This window comes from Melanerpes formicivorus, unplaced genomic scaffold, assembly GCF_026170545.1.
Source record: "Melanerpes formicivorus ecotype bairdi unplaced genomic scaffold, bMelFor1.0.p_v2 SCAF_6, whole genome shotgun sequence".
Taxonomy (NCBI): domain Eukaryota; kingdom Metazoa; phylum Chordata; class Aves; order Piciformes; family Picidae; genus Melanerpes; species Melanerpes formicivorus.
The window spans coordinates 23,577,261-23,603,890 of NW_027142358.1; the positions used below are offsets into that span (position 1 = coordinate 23,577,261).

The following is a 26,630-nucleotide window of genomic DNA, read 5'->3' on the forward strand; positions in this document are numbered from 1 at the left end:
AGAAGCTACCACTCACTTTTAGACTGAGGTACAGAGGTGACTCTGAGGGTTTGTTTCTGCGGGGGAGTTCCTGTGAAGCAAGCTGAAGTGTGAATTCACACTGCATTTGCTGCTGGGTCTTTATGTAGGCTGTAAATTCATACCCTAGCCTATTTTACAGGGATTTCCCCAAGCAGATAAGCCTTAAATTGGCCTCCTAATCACAGAGGCAGACAAAAAAATAGGTGTTTTTAAAAAGGCAGACCCACACAAGAATCTCTGTATTGCTTACAGGAACAACTGGGTACTGGGTAATATATATTCTACTGTAGTCCTGCACCTACAGGAATATGGTGCCCTTCTTCCCTCTGTTGACTCCTAAAGCCCCCTTCAACCATCTCAAAATTCCTCCACTGTAACAAACATCTTCAAAACCCCCAGCCCTGTCCCAGATTCATGCTAGATTTTTCTACATTAGCTCTTCTCTTCCCCATTCCAGTTCCACATCTGGAGGTCCGTGTTCTCCTTACCTACTTTCCCCTGACCCTCAGAATGAACAACAAAACTGATCTGGTGCAAAGCTGTCTTCTCACCTCTGAACCAACCCAACCATGTCCTGCCCATTCATGCCTCACCCATTCCCCAAAGCACTGAATCCTTGGGTTAATGGATGCCCTTTAAAACCTAAGCAGACAAATCCCAAGAAGTTTGGCAAGACACTCAAGCTTTCTTGGCTGAAAGATTCTTTTACCTGCAGCCTAATGGGAGGCCAGAGGCCTTCAGCAGAAGACAAAGGAAGCAGCTAATATGGTTAACTCTTCACCAGGGTCCTAGGCTGGGCAATTTGGTCTTCAGCAAAGTAGGATGAGTAGCTTGAACCACAAAAGGTCCATGCTGTTTCTGTGGGAGGTGCAGTGAGACTTTAACAGAACAAAGGATTTATGCCTTAGCTCATCTAGGACCTAGCACTGCTTTAAGAGCTGCCTGTGCTGCTCTGCTGTGCTGGCTCTGGCTACAATACTGTCAGCTGAGTCCCACCTGTGGCTATACCATACTAGCACAGCACTGTAGCACTGACAGCACTGTATCCTGAAGGATCCTTTTCAAGAAGTCAGTTTAATAATATCCTCTTTTCCATGGTGCCCTGTGATAGGACACAAAATGGAACACAGGAGGTTCCAACTAAACATGAAGAAGAGCTTTGCTGTAAGGGTGACAGAGCACTGGAACAGGCTGCCCAGAGAGGTTGTGATGTCTCCTCCCTTAAAGACTTTCAAGATCCATCTGGATGCATTCCTGTCTGACCTGCCCTAGGTGATGCTGCTTTGGCAGGGGGATTGGACTTCATCTCCAAAGGTCACTTCCAAACCCCTGCCATCCTGTGATTCTCTGTCACCTGATGCAAACACCAGGTTTCTCAAAAGCACTTGGGAACACTCTCCTTCAATAGAATCCCTGATTTTGCAAAGGATGTCAGTTGACACTTGGAAGACTGAGCCCTAAGATCAATGAGGGAAGCAAGACCCTCTATGCCCTTCATTTTGGATGCCTTGTACCATTTTAAAAGTACTGGCATTTGAAAAGAAGGACAGCCTCACACAGCTAGCTTACCTCAGCCCACAACCAAAGGCAGCTCTTGCAGAATCCCAGACAGACAACAAATTACTGGAGCACAGGTAGAAAATTATGGAGATGTAGGGGAGCAGTGTAAATGAGAAAGCAGACAATGGGGGTTGCTGCATAATGGTGACTCTGAAATGAACCTGAACATAACAATACTTCTCTCTGATGAACAAGAAGGCCCAACGTGTGGAGTAACGCTGTAGTAAACTGTAATAGGTTTCCATCTTAGGTCTCAAGCCTATTATAATAATATTTTCTTTACCTATTTTTGGGGTACAATTCCCTTCATTTGTAGCTTTTGCAGGGTAGAGATTTCCTGTCTACCATCTGTCTCTTGGTGTTTACAACTCCAAAGTCAAGCTACCCTAAGTCCTTACTGAGCCCACCGCTCACACACTAACTGGAATAATCATCAGCATATTCCATAAAAAGGGCACCCCAGAGAATTCAGTCATAAAAAGAAAAAATCCAACATGACTATTCACATTAATTTAACAGCCTGCTATCCCCTGAAATCATTGTCAATACTAATGTATTTATCTAGCAACTAAACAAATGTATATGACTTTCCTAAGCAATAAGACACTAAAATCTCACAAAATTTCAGGCAGGGCACATTTCTCAAATAAAAATCAGACCTTATTAAACCTCAAACAACATTCCACAGAAACACAGCATCAAAAATACAGGCCCTTTTTGAGAATTTGGTCTTAGTTTTAGCCAAAATTCAATGGTTCCTTTTCAATTGCTTCAGTTGCGATGTCTTCAGAAGCAGAGAGAACCATCCTTTGAGAGTTAACCAGTAAAAAGAGAAGGCTCTCCTTACGCTTTATGCCTTTTTGCCCTGCTAAATGTAAAATGCTTTAGAAAAACCAAATCAGGAAACAAACTGGGATTTGGTCAGGAGTTCATGCTGTCTGAATCACTGTGGTACAGCAACCACCAGCTCTAAAGATGGAAAGTCCGGAGCCATTCATTCCCTCAAAGAACCAAAAACAAACCAAACCAACAAACAAATAAAAAAGGGCATTAAAGACTATTCGCCTTGCTGGTAGTCTCCCCCACATCTGAAACACAGGAAAGGCTACCTGTAGATGGTGCCTTGACCTTTTTCCTCCTCATCTCTCTCTGAGCACACACAGGAATTTGATCTGCATCACAGTTTTTCATATTGGGTGCAGTAAGAATTGTTTAAATGTCACTCCCTGACTCAACATGCAGAAATGCAGGGTCATGGCACTGCTTCTTCCCTCCACATCCTGCACCTATTGACCTCTTCTGCTTTTCCCTAGAAAAAAAATAAAATTCTACCTACTTTACAGATTGAGCATGGCTAGTTTCTAAGTAGAGATTCATTCAGACTTCTCTGGATTGCCTTTTGTTACCTGAGAGTTTCCAAGTAAATACTGCTCAGAAGCAATTAAGACCAACTGTTCTTGGACACACAAAAATCGGCTTATTTAGCAAGGCAACACAGTAATTTTGAAAGAGGCCTGGAAAATCCTAACATTGTTAAAATTGCTGACAAGATCTAGTAAAGATTTGTGTGTTCTGCTTGTGCATTTAGTTATTTTTATAGATTCACAGAATTGTTTGGGTTGGAAAGCATCTTACAGGTTATCCAGTTCCAACCCCCTTGCCAGGGCTGGGACACCTTCCACTAGATCAGGTTGCTCAAGGCTTCATCCAATTCATTCTTTGAACACCTCCAGGAAAGGGGCATCCATGACCTCCCCGGGCAACCTGTTCCAGTGTCTCACCACCCTTACTGTAAAGAATTTCTCTCTAATATTCAATCTAAATCTACTCTCCTCGAGATTCAATCCATTTCTTCTCATGCCATCACTACAAGTCCTTGTAAAAAGTCCCTTTCTGGCTTTCTTGTAGGCTCAGTTCAGGTACTGGAGGGCCACTATTAGGTGTCCCCAGAGCCTTCTTTTTTCCAGGCTGAACAACTCCAACTCTCTCACCATGTCCCCATAGGGGAGGTGCTCCAGCCCTCCCATCATGTTCATGACCCTTCTCTGGACCCAGTCCAGCAGTTTCACGTCCTTCTTATGCTGGAGACATTGGAACTGGACCCAGCACTCCAGGTGGGGTATGTCCAGGTGGTGTCTCTCCAGGCAGCGTTTCATAAGAAAAAACATTATTAGCAAAACATTTTAGCAAAGTTCAAAGGCCAAGCTGTTAGGTACACCTATTGCTCATAGCTACAAATCCTATTCTGATAATGTTCAGATTCACCTTACTGCTGCAGCAACCTTGTGGCATGCTGGGTGAATGACCAAGAGCTGCAGCAGGACAGTAACTGTGGTGCAGAACTAGAGGAGAACTAGCCCAGTGGCTAAACACCACAAGCTGAAGAAACCCCAGATCAGTTCTGGAACATATTTCCTTACACAGACTTTTCTACATCATTTATTCTCTCTGTGCCTCCACTCTGTAAAACTGTACTTTTATATAACAAGCTCTGTGAGAATAAATACAGTATGAAGTGGCACACTGACAAGGAACATGGAAATACTCTGAATCTATAACTCTCCATTACCAACCAGTCATTTTTAACACTCAAAAATGAATTATTCCAAAGAATGTTACAGTGAAAGTGACTCACAAAAGACTGAAGAATCAACACTGTTTCATGAACCAAATTCAGTTTTGTAAGCATAAGTTTGAAAGGGTTCATTTACCATAGTGATTCCATTTGGTAAGCAGTCATTGAAAACTATAAGCAGCTTTCTACAGAGCAAGCCAACTAAGCAGCAATATTATTTCATAGTACTGGTCACAATGACCAAGGAGGCCTTTCAACACAGCAAAGCATGTTCCAGGATGTCTTTGGAAAGAACTATCAAAACTGTGCATCAGAAACCTCTGACTCTTGTGCATTAGTTCTGCAAACTTTATTTAGAATTTAGAATAAACCAAACCAGGTTGGAAGAGACCTTCAAGATCATCGCAACCAACCCATCAACCAATCCAACCCACCTAAACAACTTCTTAATGGAGCTGGTGTTACGAAGAGCTTTTAGTGCTTTTTCACAGGCAGTATGTTGGGAGGGAATCTATCCTGAAATATGAAATCCCAGTAACATTATGACAGGCACCAACTTTCCCAAAGAGCTCTTTATGCTGAGGATAAGGTAGACAATGCAAAGCTTCAGCTAATTTCACAGCTACCTAAAAGGCATTTTATCCTTTCTGAAGGCAACTGACTCACTGAATAATATTGTTTCATTGGACAAAACCATCCCACAATCTTCCTTTTAAGATGTATGCTTCTTTTTTTTCCCTTTTTTTTTTTCTTTTTCTTTCCCCCCCCCCCCCCCTTATACACCTACACAGCTTTGCATCAATCATTCTCCCTTTCTCTTTCATGGAGACCTTACCTTGGACTACAGCTCCCGATGACCTCTCCAGGTGTGGCACTCCTTTGGGCTTTGACTGTTCCCAGTGCATTCTGAATATTCCTTCTGCCCTGTCCCATGTCACCACTCCCACTCTAAAGTTTGACATGGTGCACCTACATCAGTGTTCAAGCAGTGTGCTTTTGAAGCCAGTCCTTCAAATGTCCCACTTACCGCACTCTGTGTCACCAAGCAATCCCTGTGTGCACAGACTACATTCCTTTCAGCTGAAACCAAGCTGAAAGAGGTACCCCAGCAGCACAGGCACACTAGCTGCACACAGCATGCAGTCCAGGGGACCTGACCAGAGCTGCAGCTGTCCACATCCTCTCCTAGATGATACTATACTTGATTGTGGAGAAATTGTTGTAGAGTATCAGACATTCCTTCTCCCTCAGAGAAACTTAACATACCCTTTCTACCCTGTACAACCACCCAAAACTCACATTGTTCCCTTCCATCCTTAAAAAACAAACAAACAAACAAAAAACACCCAACCAAAAGCCACCACACAAAACAAAAAAAAACCCGAACAACTTGATGACTGTCTTCTCAGCTATCTACCCAAGCAGCATCTCCAGTGGATCATAACATTTGAACTGTTGCCATCTGGAACTAATCTTTGATAAAACTATCATTCTTTAGGTCCTAGCTCACCTGCCTGTATACTGACACCCACCACTTACCCCATCTCTACTATTCCTATAGATCTTTTGAATCATAGAATAGAATCATAGAATCAATAAGGTTGGGAAAGACCTCAAAGATCATCAAGTCCAACCTGTCACCCAACACCTCATGACTACTAAACCATGGCACCAAGTGCCACATCCAATCCCCTCTTGAACACCTCCAGGGATGGCGACTCCACCACCTCCCTCGGCAGCACATTCCAATGGCCAACAACTCTCTCCGTGAAGAACTGTCTCCTCACCTCGAGCTTAAACTTCCCCTGGAACAGCTTGAGACTGTGTCCTCTTGTTCTGGTGCTGATTGCCTGGGAGAAGAGACCAACCCCCATGTACCCTTCAGGTAGTTGTAGACAGCAATGATGTTCTTGTATTTTAGAATCCATACCAACACCTGCACAGTCATCAGAGGGAACCACTAACTATTTCAGGGAGCAAGCACCAAGTCCCCCCCGGCCAGCCTGTATTCCACTGCCTTGGGACCCCCAGATGGCACAGCACTGGAGATGACCTACTGGAGTCTCTTGCTCTATTTTATGATTTTATTATTTTAATGATGAATAAAGCTCTACCTCACCAAATTAATCTGAAACAAGTCCTTCATCTTCTGTGATTTCTTTGATTTTATGTGACTGAATTTCTACACAAGTTCTACCAGTGCAATCTGGAACTTCACACCATCTATTGAGAAGTCATCTCTCATTTCGTAGCTCGCTTCAGCATGGTCTTTTTCTTTGTGGGCCAAACCAGGACCTGTGGAACTGAATGGAAGGACCTCAGATGACTGCAGCAGGCAGTCCTCTAAATGCATTTAATTAAGTCATTCAAACAACAGATGCCACTTACGTTAAACTTCGGGACTACGTGACATTCCGAGACAACCATGTACGTTCTGTGTCTTTCACGAGGACATTTTTCCCATTTACAACCTGAAAAAATAGTGGGTTTGTTCTAATGTAATTTTAACAATCAAATTTATATACAAGACCTTTAGAAAACAGAGACCCACCTCTAAATGCAAAGAACAAACATTTGCATTACCTATTTATATTAAAATATGCAGAAATTTCCAAAGTATTCAGTCAACTTATAAATTTTTATAACTTCTTCAAATTGTTAACATTTTTTTAACACACAGCATTATTTCAGCTTTGTGGAAGGCTCAATAACAATCTTTCTGGTCTGTAAAAAAAAAAAAAAAGAAGAAGAAGGAAAGAACATTATAATAAAGAATGCAGAATAAATAAAAACAAAACAGTACAAGCCGTACATCCACACATACAAAGACAACTTTCATGGTGAGCTATAAGCAATTATAATAACACAATGTGCTGCATGTTGATTTCACCAGTGAAAAGAATTTCTCCAGTTATTGAAGACTTTCCTGGCAGAATTTCAGAAAAGAAAAAAAAAAAACAAAATTCTGACATTCTCCCAATCTGACTTCTGTGCAATGCAAGTCATGCACATTTTAAACACCGACAAATAATACTCCCTTTCTTCTGCGAACTGTTAACAGCTGTAGAAACTATTATAGCCTGCTTAAAATCATTTCTCTGTAGTCAATAATCTCCAGACACTTAGCAATACTAAAGCTATTCCTGGGGCTAAACAAGAATTGCTATGTGAGTACAAAGTTTGATTTATGTGGAAATGAAGCAACAAACATCTGATCTTTTTTTTTAAATAGCCATTCATATAAACATGAGTATCAGCTGCATAACTAGAAAGTGATGTACCGAGTTTACAGAAATCAGACAAAGGAAGACCACCCACAGTCATCTTCAAGAAGAAAAGATTTGTCAGAGGGTGAAAGATTGCTGGTGAAGATACTCTCTACATACATTGCTGCTTCCATGTCCCCATGGTGAGGCTTTGGTTTATGCGAGTAATGTTTCATAAATCTAATAGTTTCATAGTTTCATAGTTTCATTCAGGGTTGGAAGGGACCACAAGAATCATCTAGTTCCAACCCCCCTGCCATGGCAGGGACACCCCACACTAGATCAGGCTGGACAGAGCTTCATCCAGCCTGGTCTTAAACACCCCCAGGGACGGGGCCTCGACCACCTCCCTGGACAACACATTCCAGGGTTTCACCACTCTCATGGTGAAGAACCTCCTCCTCACATCTAGCCTGAATCAAGTCTTCTGAAAGACACAAAAGGGATCAGCAGCGCAGTACCATAACTTGGCAAGGCTCACCATCATAGAATAATAGAATCAGTAAGGTTGGAAAATACCTGAGAGATCATCAAGTTCAACCTGTCACCCAAGACCTCATGACTAAGTCAGTCATGGCTTCAAGTACCATGTCCAATCCCCTCTTGAACACTTCCAGGGATGGTGACTCCACCATCTCCCTGGGTAGGACATTCCGATGGCCAACAACTCTTTCTGTGAAGAACTTTCTCCTCACCTCGATGTCCTTCTTAAACTGAGGGGCCCAGAACTGGACACAGTACTCAAGGTGCGGCCTAACCAATGCAGAGTACAGGGGCACAATGACCTCCCTGCTCCTGCTGGCCACACTATTCCTAATGCAGGCCAGGATGCCATTGGCCCTCTTGGCCACCTGGGCACACTGCTGGCTCATGTTTAGGCAGCTGTCAATCAGCACCCCCAGGTCCCTCTCTGTTTGGCAGCTCTCCAGCCACTCTGCCCCCAGCCTGTAGGTTTGCATGGGGTTGCTGTAGCCAAAGTGCAGCACTCGGCACTTGGACTTGTTGAATGCCATCCCATTGGACTCTGCCCATCTGTCCAGTCTGTCGAGGTCCCTCTGCAGAGCCTTTCTACCCTCTAATTGACCAACATCTGCTCCTAACTTGGTGTCATCTGCAAATTTGCTGATGACTGACTCAATCCCCTCATCCAGATCATCAATGAAGATGTTAAAGAGGATAGGACCCAGCACTGATCCCTGGGAGACGCCACTGGTGACTGGCCGCCAGCTGGATGTGGCACCATTCACCACCACTCTCTGGGCTCGGCCCTCCAGCCAGTTCCTAACCCAGCACAGAGTGTTGTGGTCCAAGCCACGAGCTGACAGCTTAGACAGGAGTTTACTGTGGGGGATGGTGTCAAAGGCCTTGCTGAGGTCCAGGTAGACCACATCCACAGGCCTTCCCACATCCACCAGATGGATCATAGAAGGAGATCAGGTTGGAGAGGCAGGACCTGGCCTTCCTAAATCCATGTTGGCTGGACCTGAGCCCTTGGCCATCCTTCAGGTGTGCAGTTATTGCCACCAGGATAATCTGCTCCATCACTTTCCCTGGCACTGAGATCAGGCTGACTGGCCTGTAGTTTCCGGGTTTCTCCATCCGACCTTTCTTATGGATGGGGACCACGTTGGCCAGTTTCCAGTCATCTGGGACCGCTCCGGTGAGCCAGGACTGGAGGAAAATGATGGAAACACACATCAGAACTCCTGTGACTCTCTCCACCTTTGGGTCAAGCTCAAGCTCTTGTGCTGAGATTGAGACCACTGTTATTTTTTGAAAATCCACTTTGACTTTGCTCAAGACCCCACATTCCTATTCCAGGCTGCTTCCAATCCCTCTGCTTTTCTTCCTATGCACTCTCTCGCTCTCTCTACTTTTTCTTACTCCTTTTGCTCTTGTGTGTCTCCTCCATGCTTTGAGCCATATTCTGTGCTGCCCTTTGAGCTAAGATCTCTCACCCTGGGGGAGGGTTTTGGATGCCCTATCTCTGTAAATGTGGGATTACACTCAGATTGAGTGGAAGTAAAGGCAACCAGTAACATTGTCTCTCTCTTGCCAAGGAAACTCTGTCCTTCCTCCTGCCCCTCTCATCCTGCCTTTATTTAGAATCTGTAACTTTGCTCCCTTCTTTTCCTTAGCTGTTGGCCTACATTTCATATTTGCCAATTTTGCCATACTTGGAGCTTTTATGGGCAAAGTACAAAGTGGTAGTATTTTTTCTTCCTTTGACTACAAAATGGTGTGATATTTAATTATTTTCCCACAAGGATGGAAAGATACAATCAGTTTACAAGACTAAAGCATATGGAAGGAGAACTTATGCATGCAAGGGGAAAGAAGACCCACTATTTTCCTAAATTTGAATAGGTACCTAAGAAATAATGTTGGTTTTTAAATTTTTCTCCAAAAACACTACCCATATGCAATGCAAAAAGACAAAGTTTAGGCAAAAAAGCATAGAAAAGGCACCACGGTCAGTAGTAGCCATTGAACCCTTTTGTCTGGGAATTTCAGCTTGGCTCTGATTCTTAATTCAGGATAGTCACAAGGCAAGGCTGCAAAGACAATCCTCTGGGGGCTGCAAATGAAAGAAAAGAAAAAAAAAAAAAAAGTTACATTCAAATCAACTATTTCCAGTTGATTCAATCAGGGCAGCATGGAACTAAGCAGCCTCACAAAACCCATAAAATAAGTACAAATTATTCAACTAGAAAATTCTCACAGGTATTCTCTTAACACCAAGCCCATCTGCTAAACTCAGTGGCCAGTAGTTCTACTGAACACAGTAAGAAAAATTAGATTGTGGGTTACAAGGACAGGTAATTTACAAGGGGAGGCTGTCAGTGGACCACATGGAAAATTAAGGGGCTTGGACTGCAAACTTAGAGGGTGAAGCAATGCCTGTTTGGAGAATTTCTGCTGAGCATAAACAAGCATTCTGCCATGGAGTGCTAATTACACACATGAAAGGTACTAACGGCTGCAACAACAGTAAAAAAAGTCAAACAAACTTTTGATAGGAAAAAGCAGATTTCAAGTGGTTTCATCCATCACAAAAGAGAAACGAAGTCTCAAGCTGTGCCAGGGGAAGTTTAGGCTCAAGGTGAGGAGAAAGTTCTTCACAGAAAGAGTAATTGGCCATTGAAATGGGCTGCCCAGGGAGGTGGTGGAGTCATCATCCCTGAAGGTGCTCAAAAAATGATTGGACGTGGCACTTGAAGCCATGATTGAGTTAGTCATGAGGTGTTAGGTATTAGGTAATAGGTTGTACTTGATGATCTCTGAGGTCTTTTCCAACCTGATTGATTCTATGATTCTATGAAACACAACACTGATGCGAGAACAGAGCTTCCCAGCCATGGTTCAGGAATATCTGATCCTGGGCACTAATTCTGGAATGAGAAATCTTTTAGACAGGTTACTTCCTTACCTGTCTACACGTAGAAAAGTCACAGATGACTAAAAAACTCTTAATCAACCTTCTGTGCTGCTTCTCTACTTACACATGGGCTGCTCAAAACTGAATAGTATGTGGTAGCATCATCCTAACACATCTAACCATCCACCCAGGCATTCACACTGTGTCTTTCATAGTGGGGAAGGACTATGAATATGAACACATGGGGCAAACAATACCATTAACACTTCCCGTTTTGGCTGGTATTGCTGTGTTAGTGCAGTCCACAGGCAGGTGCTGTCATTTCTGACAAGCCTGTTGGGTAACAGCGACAAGAATCTGTCAGATGCTGCCCACACACAGGCCATGTCCCGCACGGCATTCTGACCTCCTCCAGGGAAGTCTCATTTTAAAATTCTGCAGAAGATGTTACAAATATCAGTGTGCAGTGTATGGCAGAGAAAAGGAAGGGATGACAACACAATAGAGAAATACCCTCCCAGGGCAGCAGTGGGTTTGCCAGAGCACATATTGTGCTTGGGCTGAGAAATGGGCTGGATCTTTGTAACAGAGAAATGCTTGGCCCTTCAAAGGAAGTAATGTACAAAGACACCTATGCCCTTCTTGTGCAGTTCCCTGACCCTGCCATTGCCAGATTAGTGCTGTCATAAAGATGACTTTAAAGCAGCCTCAGTCTTTGCCAAGAATAAACCACAAGTGCCTTTACCCTCACAAGATCATATTCACACTGTGTGCAACTCCTTTTTCCCCCAGGAAAAAGCTCTGTGCCAATGCATAAGAAGACACACGTCATAGACCTTTGCCATTGCCATGACAGCCTACTGTCTGTTCTCCCCTTGGACAAGAAAATTGTAAGGGACCTGCTTACTCCTGCTTCCTGTCTTCTTCACACCACTTGAGGTGTAAAGCTGACGGAGATAACCAGCTACAATTGTTAGGCAGGAAATACTGAAGGCTCTCAACTAGCAGAAGAGCCTTTGCACACCTAGTCATGACAGCTTCTGCTCCCATGCAAGAGATTATCAGACCCACAGCAGAGCTTTAAATTTTAAGCTGTAATTGGGCTACCCACCAGAGCCTGAGATAAATGTGTGCACTCCCTCTCCCTGCCCCGCTGCAAGCAAGCTCTCCACTGCTGGGGAGGGATAGACTGGATAGGTGACAATAGTTCCAGCTACACCAACATATTTGGGAGAGCTCTTCAGCAGCACTCTTGGAGTTTGGGTTCAGTATGCAATGAGGTAATTCTAGTATTGTCTCTTTAACAAAAAGTAAAAGGTCTCTGAAAAGATCTTTTTAGCGTTTGGAAATTATATTAAGACCAGTGCAGAAACGGGTAGCAAAAAAGTGACTCATGAACACCAACAAAGTGATTCACCAGCCCCTCACTAGGAGTGACATCATCACACCACATCTCCATGAGAATGGCAGAAAAGAAAGACTGTTTCACAGGACAGGGAAGTGCTGTATTCTCCAAAAGAAAAGTATTCTATCTGCAGTTGTGGGACAAGAAGAGAAAAAATTTCAGTGCTCTGGGCAGGGAGTAGAGTGCCCAGCACGGTGACTATCAGATGCTTGCAAACACTACTGAAGGATACCAGAACATTTCCAGTTTGGTCTGGGACAAGTTGCAAGCCCTAGGCATGCTGTAAAATTACCCCACAGTGCCACCATACTTTTCTCTTTCTGATCCATCACTCCTCGCTCCATCCCTTAAGCCACAAACAGTTAAAATCCTTTCTTGCTCCCTGCTTAGCAGCCATATAGTCAGCATGCTCTTACATTCTGACACTCAGTTACATACTCTCTGACCCACAGGATTGCTTCCACATCCCCAAATGGGCTCTCAGTCTTGCCAAGGATCTATACACCATAGCAGTATGCCTGCTCACCTCTTTGCTCCCCCTTACACTGTTACCCGAGTGCTCCAGTTCTTTTCGGGTCAAAAGGCACAGAACTGCTGTTATTTCCAGCCTAGGGAACACCAAAGCTCTTCCCCTACCCTGTACTACACTGACTTTCATCTTGCAGCTAATATTAAGGAGAAGCTGAATGCAATATGAGGGAGTTTTAAGTTTCAGCATGTATGCCACATGTTGTCTTCAAGGGTAACTTACTGGACAATAGGTTTTCTCAGTTCTTAGAACAGTACCTTGCGTTGGACACGGCCATGCTGCTCTCTGCAGTTATTCTGGGCAGTACCAGCTTGTCAGCACCTCAAAGCCATGCCTCATAATTAATGATCTGCTCTTTGCAGAGCAGGCAGCAGTAGGCTTGCAGCTACAGGACTACTGAACTGACAATGACAAGCTGACAGTGCCCAAAAAGGACTTTCTAGTAACCTACTCCTTATTGCGCACATCTTGCCCTGTGTGCCAAGAGGCCAGAGTACTAGCCCTCCATTTGACTTGATAGCCATGCTTCTCCCTCACCTACAACTCCCCTCTCAAAATACCAACCCTTAAAGCACTTAGCATCAGCAGCCCCAAACATCTGAAAGACAATAAACCCAGTGCTTCTCTCTTCCCCAGCCTGCTGCCCAGCTCTGCCAGAGATGAGGGACACTGAATCCAGGGAACTGCCAGAGTAGTGAATTTTTTAACCCCTCAATTTCTCCAAAACTCTTTCAACTATGCAGATGTGCTGGCACAGAGCACCCCAGAGGCTACTGTCAAATCAAGGCTTTAGAGGCGATCACAGAGCAGCAGGCATGTCCAAGCAGCACTGCAAAAGTCATCTGCAAGGAAGAACCAAGTCCCATGCAATGTAACATAAAAGCAAGTTGTAAGTAGTTATTCTGCTATCACTCCTAAACCTTCATGGAGTTGTCTTTTAATGCAACCTCAGTTCTCTGGAGAGTGGTACTGTAGACATGTAGACAGCACTTTAAGCAGCTCTGGGATTTCAGATGTATCCAAGCACACTCATGCAATCCACCTGCTTCATCAGGTTCACGTAGAAAAACAAGCCAGCCACCTACCAGCCTCCCAGCTCAGCCCTCAGTCACACCCCAACAGCAGAGAGGAAAGCTGCTGTCTGTTCCAGCAGTGCTCACAGGCTTTGGCACAGTGACTGACAGTGCCTGTCCAAGAGATCTGCATTCAAAAGGGCAAACAGTCCAAAGAAGGAGACACACAAAAATGCAGAATCTGGTTGTGTGAGTTTTCTGTCTGGTAGGGCACAAGAGAGATCACACCAAAACAATATCAACAATAATTGTATATATTAGACAAGATCATAGGGGAACACAGCAACAAATGCCCTGGCTTTTGGCCAAGCACACATTAAAAAAAACCCAAAGCTGGACCTGATTTTCCATTGGTAACACTTAGCATCCATGTAACCCAAAAAAAATTTACAGTTACTTTTCATATATTTAAATAAGAAGAAAATATCATTTTCTTCTTAGGGGCTTAGGGGCAAAGATAGTGCTTTTGGAGTAAACAAGCAAAAGTAACCTGTTGGCAAGCATTTTGCTTTGGAGAACAAATTCTCTCAAGTTATTTCTATTATCTACATAAGCAGCAACTGTTATACTAATTTCTCTTTAAATTATCATTATTTAATATGACCTGCATTACAGTGTGTCCACCCAGAGAGCCTCCTTGTTGTGCATATGCAGCACTCCATTGCAGTAATGGAGGCATACCTGTGCTGGGTTGAGGCAGCCCCCTTCCCCACCCCTGGCAACAATGAACACTCAGACAAATGGATTGCAAAAGTGATGGAAAGTTTAAATAGAAAGCAGTGAACTTTTACAGAGAACCAAAAGCGCAGTGACAAAGAAGGATCCCAAATCAAGACCCAGAGAGATCCCATCCCCACCTGAGGGTACACCCAGGACCCCCAGGGCTCCTTCGTCCCCCTCCCACTGCTAGGCTAGTCTCAGCTGGCCACATCTGAGACTGCCCATCCCCCCATGGCCTTGGGCCTAGCCAGGCCCAAAGCCAGAAGGCATCTCCCCCAGTTACCGGCTGACAGAGGAGGAAGAGAAGAGAGAGTGCTAGACTCCGCACTGGATCTTAGAGTGGTGCAAAGGATTGTGGTAGGAAATACTACAAAATTTCCTGTGTCCACCCCTCTGGGCTGGACTTCTGGACACAGGAAGTAAACATTGCAGGGGGGCACCTAGCTCAAACTGCAACACATACCCCAGACAGAGCAGACTGGAATAGCTCATAGGTACCCATCTAACTAGATGATCCTTGTGGTCCCTTCCAACCCTGAATTTTATATCAAATGCCCAGAAAAGTGAAGAGTTCCGTTTTTCCGTGCACTATAAAACCTCATGTACCACAGGAACAGAAGCGCCAAGGCCACACAGGACTTTCACTTTGTGTGTGCATGTTCCAATGATGTCAGCTGGAAGCAAGCTTCTGATTCTCGGCCAGTACAAATTTTGCCAGGAAGTATTTTCAAATATACCCCATCAGCTCCGGGCTCACACTTTTGTCCCAATAAAATCCGATGTCTCCTACACCATCCACATTCATACTGTCAATTTACAGGACAGAAGCAAAAAAAAACAGCTCGCCAAAGTAAAATTTACTTTGTCAAATTCTGAAGCCTCTTTGAAAGGTGAAAGCACTCTTAAATCTTGGTCTCAGGAGAAACATTCCCGGCTCTCAGGAGTTTGATCGCCTTTCTAGGCATAAGGACAGCTGATAACTTGTGGTGAGATTACTACAGGTTAAGAATTTAACAACATGACAATGGCTTAAGCCAACAGGTATCATTTCACCACAGGGTGTGAGAGCAGAGTTCCTGAAGTTCAGCTGGCTCCTGAAGCACAGCTGAGGAGTGACAGTATGTTAAGCTACAGCAACGTGATTGCTTCTAATTGTCTCTTTTATATTCTAAGAGCTAAACTATCTTTGTTCCAAGGCGTGAGTCAAAAGAGCAGGAAAAAAGGTTATTTTCAACTTGCTCAGCTTTCCACAGTTTTCAGATTCTGAACACAGATTTAATCTGTTTTATCAGTTTGATTACATCACAGCATCTTTATATCAAAACAATCAACTTCTTGTTATTAAACCCTTTTAAAAGAATTCTACTTATATATCACCCCCCTCAAGTAAAATAGCTCAGATTCACAGATAAAGATTGAGATGAGATAATGGAAATAAAAGATAATCAACGGGTTTTGTACACAAAATAAGCATCTGTAATTACAAATCAGCCATGCACTGACTCTGCCTTGAGTTTGTGTTACACACTGGCCCCTTGGATCCCAGGACTTAAAGTAACCTTTGCTCCCTCTGTCACGGGTCAAGTACAGCTCAGCCAAACCAGGAGATTTGTGCCAAACAGTTTGTATTTCCAACAATTAAATATTGAATTCTCCTTTTATAAGTCACTGAGGAGTCACACTTGCACAATTATTTGCATACACAGCCACTTTATTTCAGCCTCAAATACAAAAAGCTATTAACAGCTGCCCAGATTCTGCTCTCATTTGCCCTAGTGCAAAATCATGTCATTTCCACCAGTATCAGTGGAGCTGGAGGTCCATAACACATGCAGGAGAGCAGAACTTTTTCACTGAGCAAATTCCCATTGCCAGTGGGTTGCTGTGCCCACGGCACAGGTGGCCTGAAGGTTTCCCTTCTGCTACCTGTACTGCCTCCTAGGCTCACTGTACTTCTAACCCCTCTGCAGTCCCATCATATCCCTCCTGGGTAATTATCTTAACGGGACTTTGTTTCACAGACAGACCAGAGCAGGTTACATAGTCCTCTTAATTCACCAGATTTACATGAAGCACACCAGCTGAGTAACACTGAGCAAAATACAAAGCAATTTCTACAGTGTTATTTACACACAATAAAACAAACCAATCAAGGAAACAAACTGTACATGATGTGCCATTATTAACTGAAACCAGAAGAAACTCTCTTCATTACTTGCAGTGCTTATAAATGCATGCTTATGTCCTAAGTAACCTAGAGCTTCCAGCAATTGCTTAGCCCTCAAAGCTTTAAGCCAAGCTTTCTTAACACTGTTTACTCCCTGGGGCTCACCGGAGGTAACAGATAACTGGTCTCCAGCTCTGTTTCTTCAGAGCCCTCTGTGGGCTGATTTTGCTCATTCTCCTGGCCAGACATCACCTGTTTTAACTTCTCCTGGGCTCCTCTAATGTTTTTATGTCACAGCCACTGTCACACTCCTAGGCATAGTACCATTCCCAGTGCAACAACTGGGCAGTAAGGGACAGGCAGCTAGGTGCCAGAGGACACCAGGAACTGTGGCACTAGGATGCAAGCATTCTGCTGCCAGTCAGGAGGCAATTACAAGTGCAAAAGAACATACAGCACCAGTCTGACAGAACAGAAATCTTAATCCCACTGTCCTTGTATGCCCACAACAGCTGGGTGAGGAGTTACTGGTCTGCTTTTCTACGAAGTTTGCAATCATTGCTTTGTGCTTTTATTTCTTTCTGGTAATGTAATAAAGCAATTTCAAGTTACAAAAACTGTGATGGTGAAGCATGTCCAGAGGTTCAGCCCTTAGTGCTAAAACACAGAGAACTCTGGCCAAACAAGCTCTTGTTCCTTCTGGCAGGCAGTCTGATGGGATTCACACACCACCCCATGCAGCACCATCCCACAGGATTATGTGTCCTTCTGCAGAACAGCTTCCTCACATTTTGTGTGACCACATCAACAGCCCAAGATGCAAACTCCCCCAATTCCCCTCGCATACAGGGAAAAGTAATTTCACAGAATCAACCAGGTTGGAAGAGAACTCCAATTGTTACAAATACAGAAGATACAGGGAATCACCCCAGGACTGATTTCTGATCCATGTCAAAAGACAGCGCTAGTTTCAAGGGCCCTCTTCTTGCCACACTTAAACTGAATAATTTGAGGGGAAAAGCTGGACATGTCACAGCACAGTATTTCTGATGTGCCTTTTTCTCCCTACTAGAATTCATAAAAGCAGAAGTTTGTCACATTTTTCAAGTAGGAGATGCTGAGAACTGGGTTTTGACTTAACCTGGAAAACAAGGCAAGGGGCCAGCTCCTCTATGCGCAAACCCCCGGTGACTCAGCTGAAGGGTGTGCAGATGAGGCGAGAACCAAGAGGAGAATGGGATAATCCTATTCCAGCTGCATGCAGCCAGATTTGTACAGAGAATCTGGTCACTGTTTTGGGAGTATTAGAATCTCCATAAGGCAGCAGTATGACTCTATGCATTCATCGGTTTAATTCTTAGATCAAGCTAGGGTAAAAGCACATTAAACAGCTTTTCCCTGCTTGGAAAGGACAAGTGTAAGGCTGCCTGGGCAATCTTGCTTGCACCTTCTTGTAGAAGCAATGAGTGGCTGGAGAATATAACATACTATTTCCCTATGATGGAGTTTAATTTCACCTTCAGATCCTTCTGTTCTACCTAAAAAAGCCATATGCTGACACAGCATATATATGGTTTGCATGTATCTTTTATTTAGCACAGAACAAGGAATAGCACTGCATTTAGCATTCAATTTTGACACTGTATACATACAAGCAAAGAGAGATGCAGATAACCTTGAAAAATCAGGTACACATGAAAAGGTTTTTTTAATACTCCCCCAAGTATTTCTCACCATTACTGGAATCCCTTCTGAAGTGCCCCTAGTAGCATCAGTACATGTCCAAAATGTCACACAAATGAGGCCCTCGCTCACCAGGAAGAAACTGCCCCAGCACTCTGTAACAAGGATACAGTTTTTAGCTTTATGTCAAAAGTCACAAGGGCTACAGTCTACCACAGGAAGACAGCAGAAGAGATCAAGGGCACCCCCAGTGACTGTTATGTGAGAAAAAGTGCACAAAGTTTCTCAGCTGTTTTGTGGACTGTAGAATTCCATTGGCATCCTCTCATGGCATCATAAATCTCTGTATCCAAAATACAAATGCAGTTGCAACCCTGCCATGAGTTGCATGTGAACAAGTCTCATAAGCAATGTCAACTTCTGTGTGCAAGGCCTTGCCTATACAGGGCTCTCTGCAGGGTAAGGACTATAAACTATGTACATAAATGCTGGCAAAGTGTGTTTACATAATATGTAAATAGATAAAGAAAAGTACATTCACACCAACTACTGAGGAAAGAAAACAAACCATTTTTCTATCATTAAAAGTACTGAATCACTTACCATCTGGTTTGGGAGGCAAAAAAGACGCAGTCCAATTCAGCTACAAAGAAAATCCAGTCTAAAAAAAGTAATCACATGCTGTATCTCCCTAAGTTCAATTTCCAAACGATTTAACATAGAGAACTGTATTCCTGGAGGGGGGGTGAAATCCAAAACCAAAATCAAACCAAAACAGTAAGGAGGATGTGTGGCTTTTTAGGCCCTGATCCTTCAAGCTCTAAATTCTAAGCAATGGGGAATAGTAGAAGCTAGTTTTCAGGAAAGCGCTGAGCGTCTGCATCAGTTTCTGCTGGAACACATCCTAGTTTTCCTAGAAAAATCTGCCACGTTTTTGCTACCATGCTATGAAATGCAAAAGTAAAACCAAGATACTAAATAAGTGAACTAATTTCCCTTTATATCTTGGTAACATTTGGGTTTTTTTCTCAGTCACCTGAAGACACGCCTATGCACACTGCAGCAGAGTGCAGAAGTGGCATGCTACTGACAAGTACACTATTCCAAGTGAAAAAGGGTATGTGGTCATGTAAATACTCTTGAGTACTAGAGAAGGACCAGTGAAGGTCACATTTATAGCTCTTGGCAAGTGTTTGTCATTTCCAAACTTGGACTTTTTACTGTGTTCTCAAACACATTATTAAAATTACTTTCTTCAAAATCCCCAAATTTTTGCTATCATTTCAACCCACACGCCAAAACCTACCCTACATATAGCACTGACTTTTCAAATGCCTTTATAAGTTCTGTTTAGCAGTTTATCTTACAACTGTATGTCACAGAACCAAGCTGCCTCATTCACTCCATGTCCAAGCACCAGCTCACCTCTGTGTGCTGCTTCTCCGGAACACTCTCCTGACCTCATTCACTGGCATTTCATCCACACTGGCATCTCTTCCTTATTCTCTTTTTTCTCATTTCTGTGATTTCGTGTACAGTCAAATCCTGGCTAGTAACTACAACTGAAAGAGATCAAGACTGGTGTGTAGGCAGCTCTAACAGTTCTGTGGGCCTTTTTCTTATGCTTCCCCTAATCCACCTCCCTTGTTCAAACCATTGCACAAAATTTCCTTCGTCCTAAGGCCTCAAATTTAATGAGGACTCTCTACTTATGGGGGGGGGAAGAGATTTTGCTGATTTACCTAAGCACTATGACTACCTGAAAACACTGAAATTTCCCTCTACCACTAAATACCTTACCCACTAAACTCTACCATTCATCCCTTTTCCTGCTGAGCACTAAGTCCTTCCATGAAAAAAATGTATCTATCATTTATTTTAAATGGAAAAATCATAGAATTGGAGAATGGTTTGGGTTGGAAGTGACCTCCAAAGGTCATCTGGTCCAACCCCCCTGCAGTCAGCAGGGACATCCTCCACTAGATCAGGTTGCTCAGAGCTTTGTCAAGCCTGATCTTCAGTATCTCCAGGGATGGGGCCTCAACTATCTCTCTGGGCAACCTGTGCCAGTGTTCTACCACTGTCAGAGTAAAGAACTTGCTCCTAACATCCAATCTAAATCTCTTCTTCTCTAATTTCAAACCATTACCCCTTGTCCTCTGACTACAGAACTTTGTAATCAGTTCCTCTCCACCCTTCTTGTAGGCCCCCTTCAGCAGAGTCTTCTCCTGGCTGAACAATGCCAACTCCCTCAGCCTGTCCTCATAGCAGAGGTGTTCCAGACTCCTGATCAAAAAATGTTCCTTATCTGTTTCTTAAAAATTACTTATTTGTACTTATAAAAATCACTTATTAACCCCATATAAATTTACATCTGTATTAACTGGGGTAAATTTGATCCCAAATCATTCAGAAATAAAACAGTTCTCCCTAGCTGGAAAGAGATTCTTAAAATAATGTGTTACACATATAACCAAAGCAAATCAAGTTACTGCTTACCACCTGCGTGACAACCATACCCAGTCCTCACTCACAATTGTGAAAAATTAAGGTTTAGCTTAAAGATAGTGGTGTGTGGCAAAGCATTTTTGGCAGTGAGGGAAGACTACAAGTGAGCACCAAGCAGGTTACAGTGACTCAGCTACACAGCAGCAACTCTATAAGCCACAGAAGTAGAATTATTTTAGGCCTTCCTGGTAAGGTTGCCTAAAAGTCAGCATATGATCACTTCCTAGAGTAGCACAAGCCCTGGTAAATTTCTGGGACCCTAGAGTTAGCAAGCTATCTGCTTCGAACCCTCAGACCCCACAGAGCAGAATGGCACCCTATGCTAGTACAGAAGTGCTTATATACCACACCTGTCTCAAAGCAGGCAAAGCACTGGCACTGAAGCCAGTGATAATGGGAGAATAAACATGCACACAGAGACACATAAGGCTTCCCTGCAAGGGAGCCACTTTCCTCATCACTGCCTGACAACAAGGATTCTACTGTAAAGCCTTCGTACGCTAAGGAAGCCTTTCCCCTGGGTTGTATTAGCAAACCCTTCCCTTGCCATTTGAACGCCAGCTGCTGAGGGGTGGGCTGAAGGCCAAGGGAACTGCTTCCAAACAGAGGTGACCTTGCAAGCCTTCTCCCACCTTTTGCTCTCCCACTGATTGACCAAATGGAACCCTCAGGATTCTCTGAGAAAATAACAGAGAGAGAAAAAAAACAAGTGGAGTTTGGTACTGATGGAATAGAGACTAGGGGGACTTTATGGGTCTGGCAGCCAGTGACAGCCCTACAAGACACTGGTTTCAAAAATGATGGAGTGGGCCACACTCTGAGCGCAAGGAGCTGCCCAGTGCCAGTGGCAGGGAGCACCAGGTGGCTCCTCCTCAGTACAGCAGCAGTGGGGTGCGACACAGCAGGATGGACTTTGGGTGCTCTGCTTCACTGCCAGCCAGGACCTGTCAGCAAGGAGACAAACCCCTTGTGCTAACACAGCACCAGGACTACAGCCAAGAACAACTTTCATTCTGTACCAGCTATACCAGGAAACATTTCAACTTTCCCAAAAGGTAGTGTCAGCATTTAAATTAACAGCAATTTATCTCAATAAAATGGTAAATTACTTCTATGCATTTTGATGCTTTTGAATGCACTTATGTAAAACACCAGAGCATTTTAATACAACCAGAGATAAAGACACGCAGGGAAGAAACCACAAGTAAACATACCACATCTTTAACTGTGTGTTTTCTGCTGTCAGTTAAAAGCCCAAGCGTGATGGTCCAAATTAGTGCTCCAGACAGTAGAAGATTAACCAGTTTAATCAACAATTCCCATTTATTTCTGATTACATTCTTCATAACATAGTATCCATACACATACCTGGTGATATTTTAAAAGTTATGCCAGTGATAAAAAAGACTGATAATACAGCTTCTTGTGCACTTGGAATTAGATTTGCAAATTGAGCTGTGGGTTTCTTTCATCTCAGTAATTGTAAGAAAAAAAAAATCTTCCTTTACCTTCTGCCTATTTGAGCTCAGGTCTGTGGATACTTCCAACAATATTCTTGACTTTAACTTTTAGACATAGAAGTTGTATTCTTCCTAGATTATATAATCAGATTTTCTGTAGGAAACAGTAAAGATAAGTCAAGCAATAACTCTCTCCACAATCGTTAGGGGATTTCTCCCTCCCTCTCTCTCTCTTTTTTGTCACTGCTGCATACAACTGGCAAAAGCATCATGCAGCTCCATAGCTGCAGTGGCTGAGAGTGACACCACACAAGTGGCCAGAGATGCCTTCCTGCAAACCACATGCTGAGAAAGAAGGACAGTTTCTAACTATGCTGTTAAACTTCTCACATCCAGCATCAGTCCTAGGCAGTCAGAGAGTTCAGAAGGAGTGAGGCCACCACTAATTCACAGCACCTACCACTACAGTCTAACACAGGCAGCGTCAGAGACATAAACACAGATGTGATGGAAAGCATGAAATCAGTGGGGCTAAACTAAGATGAGAACGAGGCTCATTATCTCCTCAAATTCATGCACAGGGAATTGCATGCCTGCACTGAGTCACTCCCAACTCCTGCTCTAGGCTGTTCAGCAGCAAACTGTCACTAAAACTTATTAATGATGTGCTTTATATATACTGCATTTAACTGAGAGGCCACAGCAAATGAAGAATGCGGCATGGGGTGAATTACATGGTTAATGGAATACAGGATGTGTGTCAGTAAAGAAGTGGCAAAGGTGGGTGGGAGCCTTAATGTTACATAGACCTACTTGAAGTTTGGTATATACATGAACCTAATTCCCCTCTTGATATTAGTATGGCTCTATCTTCTCTGTGTTTCTAGTGATACATACATTCTCTGATTAATAACTGATAAACAACTTTCTTTTACGTAAGCCATTACTGGAGAGCCAGCAAGTATTTCAGACATGCTGTTTGTCTTCTCTCCTTTTAGTCTTGTTCCCATCTGAATCATGTTTGGCTAGCATCCATATCTATCCTCTTGATTGGTGGTAGCTATAAAAAAAATAAATATAACATATATACACCCTTGCAGAGCCAGTGACAGGAACAGTGAGGGGGGAGGGAAAGACATTCTTTGACAGAGATGCTTACTTTTTGCTCTAAGTAAACACACACTTGCAGCCATTGGCAATACTGTAACAGAGGACAGTTTCTGTATGGCTCTGCAAGTTGTAAAATATTTCACCACCCTGACAAAACATTTAATTACAGCTAAAAACTGACCTTCTAAGCAGGCAAATGTCATTTTTGTCTATTCAAGACTGTAGTTTTACCTGATGGCTACAAGTAATTCTCAAACCAAAATAAGAGGATCTGGAAAGCAACCCCTAGAATAAAGTGAAAATGAGCAAGGGGTATTTCACAAACTTGGGAGGCATTGTAACGAAAAAGAGAGAAGCTGGAAAACTGTCAAGCCCACAGGAGAGAGTGCAGGTAGAAAGGAGAGAAACCTAGAAGTAGGGGTGGTTGAGCAGCAGAGAATAGCTGTAACGCTTCTCAACATACTCTCTTTGCGGGGGAGGGGGAACAAACACAGCAGGAGACCAAAACTATAACCTGAACCTGACCTCCCTCACACTGGCTGTATCATAAAAACACCAACATGAACTTTGGTCATTGCGTCACCCCCACAAAGCTGCCTCAAACCCTAGGCAAGCAACTACGCTGTGATTTTTTTTCCCCGCTTCACAAGCGCAGAAGATGGAAGAGGTTAGCAAAGAATATGGCCTTACAGAGGGAAAATTATGTCAATTTAATTATCAGTTAGCTGGACCATTTGCTTTTCTTTTGGGGGTGGCTTTGGTTTTTTTTTAGTATTACTGCACTGAAAAATGGGGGTGTGATATAGCTTTTAACTAGAATGTTAAGTGCCAAGTATGGGTTTTTTTTTGTCTGGATCTCTTAGAAATGGAAATCAATACACTAGTTAAAAACATTTTGGATCATAAGGTGACCAATTATGCAAAACAAAACACAAACTTTATCACCAACGTAACAAAGCAGCAGGAATGTTAATGTAAAGATGTTCCAAAAATCTTAAGAAATATCCTTGTACACAGGACACATGATTAATGGTTTAGAGTGGTAAGCAATAAAAGGGTCTAGTAACCCACCTAATACCACTGAGCAAGTCAAGATCAGGCTGCGATCAGACCTTGAGATCCTGCATTTCTATGTTGACCTTTCTTACACCTGCATGTTACTCCAAGGGCACAATGTCATAAACCATAGAATTGGTTGGCCTACCAATACTAAGAATTCCTATTTCAACAAGATGGCTTATTTTTGTGCTGCACAGAAAATGAATCAGTGTGTTATAAAGTGAGTATTCTAGCAATCACGTGCAAGCAAAGTGTAATTGTGGAGGCAGGATGCAAATGGTTACTTTCAGCCAATCGAGATAGTTGATTATTATCACTGATAACAATAACTGTCAAAAATTCCAGTCCATACCTCCATAATTAAATTGACTCCCCCCTTCAGAAAAGGACTAAATAGAAGAGCACACTGAACATGAAGCTTTACAAATCTCTTGGGTCCTGACAAAATGCCAGTCGCAAGTCAAGACAGCAGCAGCAAGAACACTGGTGTTCTCAGCAATCCTGTCTGCTACAAAAAAGCCTCACAGGCCATTAGAGACTCTATTTCTCAACTTGAGACATCTGCCTCTTCATCTCAAGCATCCTGTCTGGCAGACCTGATCTCCATCCCACAATCCCCACACTGGCACTGGAGACAAAAATTACTTAAAACATGCAGGCGTAACCACAAAAGACCTTAAGACTGCAAAGCTTTCTAGCATCAGGTGGAACTCAAAATGCAGCAACTAAAATTAACATCCTTTTCCATGAAGAGGAAGCAAAAATGCCAACATTTTTATGTATTCTCTGTACCAAACTTATGAGAGGGAGGGATCTAGGTTGGGAAGAGAGATTCAAGTCACTGAACTTTGTTTATAGTATTATATGTTCTACTGGGTGATCACATGCCTGCAACATCTGTATATCTGAGTCACATACAGTATTTCTGATGCATGTATAGTATGCAAGAATACTGTAAAGCCACATGTTTAAGTCTTCTTACTTATTAATGTACACTTGAGTCTGCCTTTAATCCAGAAAACACATCATTTTACCTTGATTTTAATTGTATTTTTTTAAACTTGGTGGGCTGCAGCCACTGGAGTCCTATTTGACTGTATCATCATTCAGCTGTTTTCAGAATCCTTATCAGTTGGACCTAGACTTACCATGGTGCTGAGATACTGAACATCCACTTAAATTTAACTGAAATACAGGTAGTGTGAGCCTGTATATTCTTGTGATCTGCGCCTAACTTTAAGAAATCACAGCACAAATAGGTTATTTTCTGTCTTTAAACCCACAGCCTTTTCAGGCATCATTTGCTACGCAGAGTCCTGCATATTAGAAGGAAGGCAATAGGATTGTTGAAATAAAACATTGTTTGTAACGCTCGGGCAGAATAAATGCTGGAGCCTTCCTGTGTAACAGCCTGAAACAACCACAGGCAGGCTCCACCAGGCTGGAACGGAGCCAAAAGATTATCCATCCTTTCTGTCACACGTGGAGTCTCCATGGATCAGCCTCTGGAACTCCATGTGCTTGTTTGATGCTCATCTGCGGTTAAAGATAAGGAATTGGGGTATAATCACACTCTTAAGTGACAATAAGGAAGCACACCGCGGACAGCACATGCCGTACAGCACGACCTCCATCCTAAACTCCAGGGGCAGAGGTATTGCCAGAGACCGGAAATCTGACATAATTGCCAAAGTGGCGTAACAAGGAAACAGCGATCACAAATAAACCCTTCATGCAGTCCGTTACACGTCCATGACACTGTACTTGCACTATCGTGCTAAGTTTCAGATGAACTACAAACGAAGTAAAAGTTCCTCTTCCACTTTCTCCTCACCCTCCTACCGCCACACGAGAGAAAACAGGCCTCACGGGAACTCCTATTACCGCGACATCCCCGGCAGGCAGGAGCGCCACACAGACCTTCCGCCAGAGACGAGCTGCCGCCGGGGACCAGAGCTACACCAGATACTCCCCGGGGCGGCGACCCTCGCCCCCCGCGCCTCGCCCCCTGCGCCTTTAAGATGGCGGCCGCAGGCCATGCCACCGCACGCCTCTGGCGCCGGCCTGCCGCGCCACACCTGGCACATCGCCCCACGGGGCGCAGCCCCCGCCGAC

General features: G+C 43.4%; 1 protein-coding gene across 4 annotated transcripts in view; it reads right to left on the bottom strand.

The window, feature by feature from the left end:
- Nucleotides 1-26,630, bottom strand: part of RTKN2 (rhotekin 2) — a 214,394-nt gene that overhangs the window by 187,548 nt on the left and 216 nt on the right. Inside the window, exons 1-3 of one of the 4 annotated variants that reach the window (XM_068140106.1) lie at nucleotides 26,436-26,620; nucleotides 6,740-6,880; nucleotides 6,545-6,627 (exon numbers count right to left, since the gene is read on the bottom strand). In XM_068140106.1, the coding sequence (XP_067996207.1) occupies nucleotides 6,545-6,583 (39 nt within the window). In that variant the 5' untranslated portion in view covers nucleotides 6,584-6,627; nucleotides 6,740-6,880; nucleotides 26,436-26,620. Of the gene's footprint in view, nucleotides 1-6,544; nucleotides 6,628-6,739; nucleotides 6,881-26,435; nucleotides 26,621-26,630 lie in introns of those variants that run through there. The other 3 variants (XM_068140105.1, XM_068140107.1, XM_068140108.1) reach the window with 3 other exon arrangements.